We start from the raw sequence: 9,420 nt of genomic DNA, 5'->3' as shown, positions 1-9,420 counted from the left end.
GTTCATCTCACCCCAATCATTAGACAAGCGTAAGTGCTTTCGTCACCACGATCTATACCTTCGTTTTTTCCTCCACAGTTACTTATATAACAGTCCAGGCATCATGAATAGCGTTGCTAAAAATCCGTTTTTACACTGACTTCATTTTTACGTCACCGCAAAAAGCCATTTCGACAGATCGCAATTTCGCGTCACAAATTTGAAACACGTGACTTTCTTGACAACCAATCAGAGAAGCAACAAGGCGCCGAACGACGGCCATGTGTCGAAAACAAGGCCCCTGACATGCGCTGACAGGCTCAGTAAGCTGCAGTTGGAAAAGGAAAGCTTGTAAACGGGTTAAAAGCTTCTTCAATCGGCGTGAAGCCGACGACGGATGCCCACGAGGTAAGAGATCTTCGCGCCAACTCGGCGAGCGCAGGTTGAGCTGCTGAAAGTGTGGTTCTGCGATGCAGACGTGGCTCAGAGTAACCACAGGAATGTCGGGTTCTTGAACAATCAACTATACTATTTATTGACAGTATGTACACATGCGTGCAAGGAAAATCAAGATGAAACATCTCAAGAGCGCCGCACAGGTCATTTTTGATCGAATATTGGGAGATGATATACGACAGTGGTGCTTTAGGAACTGCAGTGCTAGAACAACATTCCTCTATGGCGTTCTTGAGTTATAAAAAAGATGTTAGTTATTGATCAGAATGAAAACGAAGTAATTGATATTAAAAAAAAAAGCACGACTGCATCATAAGCTCAACGTTTTGATATCAGACATTTGAAGAACCAGCGGAAGCTATGCAGTTCTGTGAATGAAACGTCACACTGTGCGGTACTTGTGCCTCGGGCGCACACCATAGATGATGCGCTCAGCAGAAAATACAGGAAACGCACCAGAGGAATTGAAAAGACATTGTGGTGAACATTAGGCCAGGAGTTGATAGGTGCAGCAGTTTTGGGCGACAAATTTTAAAGAAAAGCTAAACATTTTCAATTTCTTGAAAAGCTGATTTCAGGCTAAAATATTAATATTATTTACAAGTGTTGGTAATACTGTAATTAATTTAGAATACTGTAATGAAATTTAGAATTACTGAGATCGGTTAATCTGGAGACATTTCCAAACGCAAAGTAGTCGTCTCGAAATCTTCTTCTTTCGAAGTAGTAAATCATATTTCTTACATTAAACAAATTATTCTCTTTAATTATTTGGTTATTTGTCTCACGGGATTTTCACTTTCCCCTTGCTTTTCACTCCAATTTCTTTCTTTGTTTTATAAGCATTGTCACGAATAAATCTTGAACTTTTCCAAAGTTCGGAAACTATAATAGGTGCAGTGCATGGTGGTTAAGATTAATTAGCAATGACGAAACAAGAAAATTCCGCAGGTCCTGCCCAGTGGGGCAAAATGTCTTGCGCTGTAAGGCGGTTGTGCACTAATGTCATGTTCAGCTTTGTTCTATTCCAGACTACACACTACGAACAATGCAAGACGTATTGAAAAACTATGTCTCACTCTTTCCTTTGTGCTCATAGAGACAGTGAAACTGTCTTCTTAGACGCATCATTTTCGTTTTCTGTGTACATGAGCCTGCACTGCGCATGCGTATACATTAAAGGACATACTTGGGAACGAGGAGAGCATGTCAGCATCGTCCATCTCAAATTTTAAGTGGGGCCGCTGATCCAGCCTGTGAAGCAGCGTAATTTCCGATATCTGTCAAACGTGTGTCCTGTGCGGAATCTCTCCTTTATTCATTTACGCGACATATATTAAAAAAAAAAAGCCTCGGTGAAACATAGTACACTGCGTATCCCCTTGATAGACGTGGAATACACCGTTATTTTTTTTTTTTCTTTTTTTTTAACGCTTCATATACGATAAGTTGGTATATATGGGGTTCAGAATTGTCCAACCTAGAGAAAATTGGTACTTTTAAGGCACACAGAGTGCAAAGCGCTCTCAAGTCAAGGGCTTCAGTCTCAAAGCAAGGGAATCTCGACAAACGCTTCTATAGTTTTCACGGATGCCACCACGTGCCCCGTGGCGCTGAACATTTAAATTCACCGCGGGAATTTCTAATATGGGGCACACCGTGCCGGCCTTTTGATGGCTGTCGTAAATAGCTGCTGTTAGCGCAGAAAACGTTTTATATGTCTGATTTTGAAGGCGGAAAATAAGAGTCAGTCGCGATTTATCCCCATGTGAGCGCAATATCTCTCGGGACATTCTAATTTTCTCGAAATTGCACGTTTAAAATACGCGCACCGAATTAGGTGGTGAGTGCTTCTGGCTGCCAACAGATGGCGCTAGCTGTTGCCTGACAAAGAAAGCTGACTTTCCAGGAAACTACGGTTGACAACAGCACCATTGGGGTGAATTTTGCGACGGCTCCGTGTTCCCAAGTAAGACCTTTCAGGGAGGACATCATCGGAGTTCGGTCGTCGCTCAGAACCGTTTCTTCTTCCTTCGTCGAGGCGCCGGCTCGGCTGCTTCATCCAGGGGCTCGTCCGAGACCTCCATCCAGTCGAGCATGGCTCCCTGGACGGGCGCGGCTGCCGCTGCGGTCGGCTCCGGAGCCTTGTAGAGGGCCCGCAGCGCTCGCTTGCCACTCAGGTCGAGCCGGCCGTCGAAGTACATGTCGTTGATGTAGAACAAGAGTCGGTCAACTTTCTCTGGGAAGTTTGTGATCTGTGACTCCAGCGTGGGTGGCTTGGAGGCCTCGTCGGGTTCCAGGTCCGCTGTCGCCATTCCCAGGAATCCCTTGAACTTCTTGCCCATGTAGCTTACCATCTCGAAGTCGTTGCACTGCTTCTCAACGTCTTCCTTCACCGACTGGAAGGAGCTGATGATGAGTGTCACGAATATGTTGAGCAGGATAACGGAGGTGACCAGGGCGAACACGAAGAAGACAAACGGTCCGACCACGGGGGACGCCATGGCGATGTCGTCGAACTTGAACTGTCCCCGCGCCATGTCGAACGCCGTCTCGGCAGCCGTGACGAAAGTGGAGAACTCCGCCATCTTGGTTCCCAACAGAATGTAGAACACCTGGGAACAACGGGTCGCTATTAGCAGGAATTCGAGACAGGTGTCAGTAATGCACACAAGGCAGCGCTTGCATATGCATTCACATTTCTTTTCTTCTCGCTGGTTTATGTTGAACACTTAAGCATGAGGCGTGCCTAACACCCAGTTGAGCATACATTTGTAATTTTAGTTGTTTACTTTACCGCCGTCTGACATATGGTGAGAGACAAGAGGCTGTATATATTGCCTGAAAAAAAAAAAAAGAAGAAAGAATCCCTGCGGTAGAATTTTTTGATATCTCTGGTGCAACATTAGACCACTTTGATAAGACAGTACGCATGATGTTAATAGAGCGCACAGAGGAGGGATACTAGCGTAAAATATAAAATTCAAACCTGTGCATGTTGTGAGAAATAACTCTTTTATATTTTGTTTCTCCTTGTATTATAGTTCTCAGCAGCTTTGTACTTTATGCATTTTATACTATCGCTGTGGTTCGCGCACATGCCCATGTAATTGTGCGTTGCTAGCAAGCTGTATCTACGCTTCTTACATATGCCCATGTGCAATAATCCCGAATGAGATTAGGAGTATCTGTAAGTAAATATATAATAAATTTACCGAATGCTGGCTCAGTGGCCTCATCTCGTCCCCATCCATGCCACGAAGCATGCGCAGTAGGTGTACGCTAAACTGCTATACGTCCACGCTAGTACCCGTCCGCTATACCAAGTGTCTCAGTGTAGATGCATTGGCTTACAACTCTACAAACAAACCAAGGCGACCGTGTTCTAAAATTATTTCTATTGTACAATTATTCCTATTCCTTTCGACAAAACACAGAAATGAAGGGCAGTATAAGCCCAGACCCTGTTCATTTGCCTGATTGCAGCCGCTGGATAAAATCGCTTGAGCTGTAGGTTTAGTGTTTTTCTCCCCTTGAACAGCTCTAAATTTTAGACACCTGAATACACGCATATTGGAATAAGCCGTCTTCTCGCACTGAAGTATTGTAACGCATAGCGGTACTCGCTTGGAGCTGTACCAAGTTCTTTCTGTACCAAGTCTAAGACACTAAGGCCCGGTTAGCGCCTCTTAAATCTCAACCGATATAATGAGCTGTTCACGAAGACGCCTAAAGTAATTGTGAGACAGACACAAACCTGCACGAAAGCGAAGAAGACGACCCAGAAGACGACGAAGAAGGAGCTCAGGTCCCTGGAGCACTGGGCCAGCGTGCTGTAGAGTATGCCGATGCGCTTGTTAAAACGCAACATCTTGGTGAACTTGAGGATGCAGATGAAAATCAAGAAGGACATCAGGTAGCCAAATAGCTCGTCGATGGCCGCCACCACCTGCAAGCAGAATAGTGATTACACTATAAACTTGAATGGAGTTAAAAGAGAGTAGTCAAGTAGCGCACTTCCTTTCAAAGGCGAGGTACGCTATACTCATGGGCCGGGGCACATTTCGATAACTAAACACACTTTATACTTATTGATAGCAATGAATGAATATTCCCCCCTGAGAGAGTAATATCTGGATTCAGTTCAGCAATATGAAAACCCTTTAAGCGTGGAATCAAAGTCCCTGAAGTTACCAACGTAGAGAATATTGAAACATCGGTTAAAACGAAAAGGAATCGTGGCAGAGACCCTTGTATTTCAGTCTTTCAGCATTAGAGTGCCATTTATGACTGAAAACCGTCCTACAGATTAATCTTGTCTCCCCGGGCCACCTGCTACAGTCTACATGTGGAAAAGTAGAGAAAGGAAAAGCCCCTCTTCATATGTGCGCAATAATTGCAATAACTTCGCATGTGTCGACGAGGTAATCTCTATTCATTGCCATCTGCAAGTATTCTGCATTTTTATAGATAGCAATCTGCCCCAAGACCTAGACAACCCTGTTCATAGAAAGGAGTTGGCTAGAGGGACACTTCACTCCCTTTTTACTTCATTGATGGGTAATTCGTTTTTAACTGTCCCCGCCTACTGTTAGTCTACTGATGAACTGGCGTGCTACATACAGTGTGTGTAAAAACAACCAGTCTATATGGTTTACTTTTCATCGGTTACTTCTGGAATCTGAGATACTTATGAAGCTGTAGGGGAATTCTCAGAGCTGAGATTATTACCTCTCTACTGCGCGCAGACTAATGTTCGAGGTATTGTAAATACCACAATACACAAATCAAAAGGAGACTTGTGGCATTGGAACTTTTGAGACAGCCTGCACGTAATTGTGCACATGTATGCATGCGTGTGCTTCTGGGTACATACGTAATGTACCTGGATGTGCTTTGTAATCGGGTCCGGTGCACAACTTGTGAGGAGTATATGCACTGATCCAAATGGGTATCCGCACAATCATATATTACACCTGTGCAAGAAAGAACAAGATGTATACCTGTAGCTTGACGTAGCCGTTTCCGTGGCTACGCTCGAAGGTCTTGAGTATCTTATTGGTGACGATCATGCGCGATATATAGAAGAACATGGCAGAGTAGGAAAGACCCAGGGCAACCAGTTCAGCCAGGTTCCAGTAGCTGCGGAAGTAGTCGGCCCGCAGGTTCAGGAAGCTGCGGAACTCGTGCACCGTGAAGTAGATGACGAAGCCGACGAACACCAGCTCACACAGGAGCACGAACATCCCGAATCCCTGGTGGTAGCGCATCAGCCGGATGGCGTCAATGCGTACGTTCGGGATGATGCCGCCGCCAGGATGGAACTCGGCGACGATCGTCACCACGCCGAACAGGTTCACCTGTCCAGTCCAGAGAGTATACGTGCACACCTATTAGAAGCCGGGTGAGTCAGCCCCACATGCGCGTGAAACAAATGCTTAGTCACCGTGGCACGGAGTTTTAACGAACACTGAGAACATCTTCACGCGATTCCTGGTATTAGATAGTTATAGCAAAGCGAAATTGTTCAGTTGTTTGCTCAGCAGAGTCAAGAAAATAACTTTTAATGAACGAAGAAACACTTAGCAGAGCATATAATAAAATGTGAGAATGAGACGAGAAGTTTTAGAAACGCACTTAAAAACAAGGAGAATTCCTAATCTTAAAGTATCTTCACCGGAAGATTGTAGTTAAGCTTCCACGTAATCTCTTAGTTTTTTTTATCTTTTCTTTCTTATAAAGGCTTCGTTTTTATTGAAAGCAGTGTATATTGTGGCCAGAATTAGGTTAACGTAGAGGTATAGGCCAACTGCTGTTAATCTTAAGTTTCCTTTTAATATACATATTACATATCTACCCGGTCCGATCTTTAAAACTGGTTCGCAAAACACTTTCTTGCCTGTTCTTTATCCCATGTCTATTAACCACTTAGTTCTTATTTTAGACACGACAAAGTACAGTCAGCCCACGTGGCCCACCTGTGCGTTGTAGACGCTGAACTCCACGAAGACAGCCCTGGTGCCTCCATCGATCCAGTCTGCCTTCTCCAGCTGGCGCAGCTTCTCGATGATCTTCTCATTGGTGCCCCTCAGTGGCACTAGATATCCTCCACCTCCGTACACGTCAAGTTTGCCCCAGAAGGGCAGCCCATTGAGTTCCTTGGCGCGCCGATGGTGCCACTCGTCCACAACGCGGCCGCTGCGGTCCTTGGGGTTGTCGTCCACGATCACCTCCTGCCAGCCGGGTTTGTAACTCAGCTTGTCCTCGTTCAGTAGATTGGACTGGCCGCGGCATTCGTCCACAAGATTTCGCATCAGCTTTTCCACCCGACACGAGTCTGCAACGCCAAGCGAGTTCTCTCATTTCGCTGCTCAGTACAAACCGGGGTACATTGTGGAACTCCCATGCACTGTCCCTTTGCTGGACGCGTGCGAGATTAGAATGACAATATTTTTTCATAAGAGCTAGACACTTTTTTTTTTGCGCAGAATGAGAAGATTTAATAAGTCTGTTGGAAAAGCTGCGCTAAGGTTGTTCTCCCTGAAGATCAATAGACTTTTTACCACCCCCACTACAGTCATTCAGCGGGCAGTTTATTTGCATAATATCTCCGAGCTTCGCGAATACTTTTAAAAAGCATGGAAGAAGAAACACGTTTACTGGTCTGCCGAGGCCAGTTGGTGTGTGTAAACAGTACTTTCCGCGGTAATCCTTCATACGGACAAGAAATAAAAAAATAATAAAATAATGTGACCGTTTTCTACAGCAGCCCCTCCCCTCTTTCTCAGTAGTAATTCAAATACTTTAGGTAAATGTAAATAGCGTAACCCAATACAAGCGCCCCCGTCCGTGTCATACACTGTGTGCTGTGGTTCCACAGTAAGCGGATTAAAATGAAATAGCTGGCACTCAGAAAGGTGTGCGGCATCAGGCTAGCTTTATGGCGATTACTGCTTCAAACATGACAATTGAAACACATGACACGTAAAACACGTGTTTCCTTAATTCTGGAAACAACCAACACTTGGCGTATTCATGTGCTACCACACAGCGGAGTCAAGACGGACCAAAGCCGTTCGATGCCAAGCGGTGTGAAACTCACGAGGCCGAGCTCGTATCTGCCTCATGGCGGCGAACCCCATGATTCGGTTCACCCGGTCTCCGAGGAATCCGCGCAGTCCGAACGGCTGGCCTCCGTTGTACCAGGGTCCGGCCTTGAGATTGGGCACCAGCGCCTCCCGCGACCACTTCCAGAATTGCTCGGCGCTGGTGACCTGCGCAGTCGTGCAACATGCTCATGCGAATTGCGCAAGCGGTCGAAAAAACAACTACAGCAACGATCAGGTGCTTATATAAAGCGCAGGTTCCGGACACTGCTTAGGCGTTCACCGCAATGCGACGCGTTTCGACACGGCTACACGGACATTGCCTCCTGGGCTGCACGCGACATCGAGCGTTCTGTGCGTGAGATCGGGCGAGACTGTATATACTATACCTCGTACTTTGCCTTTTTTGTTGCGAAAGCAATACTATTTTCACTTTCAGCTCCTCCCGTGGCGAGGCCGCGGTAGCTACTATTGACCTTTAGCTTGACCTCTGCTATGACGTCAAACCATCTGCCGCAAAAACCAGGGGCCCAACTTGTGCCGTCGCGAGGCGAGGCCGCGCGTGGTGGCTGCTGCCTAACTCCTGCGCCCGCCGCGCGCGGCGCGCCTAGCGGTGTGACTTCACAGCTGCAAGAGCAGAGCTCCAACTTGTGCCGTCGCGAGGCGAAGCCACGCGTGGTGGCTGCTGCCTAACTCTTGCGCCCACCGCGCGCGGCGCGCCTAGCGGTGGGACGTCACGCCATCTGCTGTAAAACCGCCGGCATCACAAGCGCCACCACCAGCAACACTACCAGCTGAACTAAGCGTAGCTACGGTATTGCTTTCGCAATCACCAGGCTTAACCAAGCTAAGCCTTCAGCCAGATTTTTTTTACTGGTTGGAAAGGAAATTTGGCCGAGTTGGTTGTAGTTGTGGTCAAGTGATTATAGTATATTGTCATCGTCCGCTGAACTAACTGCATTTAATAACTGATTACTTTTGCTTACCCAGTGCAGTCCTAATAAAGCGCTCCATTCCCTCTACTGTGACATCATGAAATTCTTGATTCAGATATCTGGCTCAAAATCTGTTGCACAGCTATTACCACACCCGCAGCTGTGGAGCGATCCGGCTCCGCCGCAATGCTCGAATCCGAGCTCCATTACGGCTTGTGCAACGTGTAACCAATCTGCACATAAGAGGCACCTCAGGGCCCACGAAAAGACGAAGTTGTACTGCCTTGATTTGGCTAGACAGTATTCTAGGGGCAACGCGAGGAAACACGGGATCGGCAGGTATCGTGTATACTGTGAACCGACCTGCATGAACTTTCCGTTGTCGATGAACTCGTGCCTTAGGCTCTGCTGGAGGAAGTAGGCGCTGGGGTCCCTGTTACCGTACGAAAGCACGGTGAGTATCCACAGGAAGAATAGATAGCTGCCGATCTCCCGCAGGATGGCCGTCATCTTGAGCTCCCGTAGGCGCTCCTCACGGACCCGGTCCAGTTCCCAGGTATTCTGCGGCTTGTACAGTCGCCGCCGCCGGTGGCTAGGGGCATCTGCAGCAGCCAGGTAGGGGACACAGTTGTAATCAAAGACCTGAGGCAGTTGCTATGCCGCGAGTGTTACAGTTTGCTTGTTTGTCTTTGTTGGCGTAGTCCTAAAAAAAAACCAAGGTGCTGATTGCGACGCTTCATGAGTATTTGATATTGTTCATCAGAAGTTACATGACTGCATACTACAATGGCGGGCTGAGCCTAGAATCAGGAAGTTGCAACATCTTGATCAAAAAGAAAAGACGAGAGCACACAAAACACGGACAGTGTATTGTGACGATCGGTTTCTCGATTAAACTTTTTATTTGCTGTTGTGCCATTGGTAGTTGCGACTTTTGAAGTCAA

At 46.7% G+C, this 9,420-nt stretch overlaps 1 protein-coding gene across 1 annotated transcript in view; it reads right to left on the bottom strand.

Moving 5' to 3' along the window:
- Window positions 1-1,904: 1,904 nt before the first annotated feature.
- LOC146189629 (polycystin-1-like) overlaps window positions 1,905-9,420 on the bottom strand; it is a 71,805-nt gene continuing 64,289 nt past the window's right edge. The window contains exons 40-45 of the mRNA XM_084605310.1: window positions 8,840-9,078; window positions 7,538-7,709; window positions 6,414-6,772; window positions 5,439-5,795; window positions 4,193-4,384; window positions 1,905-3,050 (exon numbers count right to left, since the gene is read on the bottom strand). Coding sequence (XP_084461436.1) covers window positions 2,448-3,050; window positions 4,193-4,384; window positions 5,439-5,795; window positions 6,414-6,772; window positions 7,538-7,709; window positions 8,840-9,078 — 1,922 coding nt within the window. The 3' untranslated portion in view covers window positions 1,905-2,447. The remainder of the gene's footprint in view (window positions 3,051-4,192; window positions 4,385-5,438; window positions 5,796-6,413; window positions 6,773-7,537; window positions 7,710-8,839; window positions 9,079-9,420) is intronic.

This window comes from Amblyomma maculatum, chromosome 5 (assembly GCF_055883805.1).
Source record: "Amblyomma maculatum isolate TAMU_Amacu chromosome 5, ASM5588380v1, whole genome shotgun sequence".
Classification (NCBI taxonomy): Eukaryota; Metazoa; Arthropoda; class Arachnida; order Ixodida; family Ixodidae; genus Amblyomma; species Amblyomma maculatum.
This window is presented reverse-complemented; position numbering and strand designations above follow the sequence as displayed.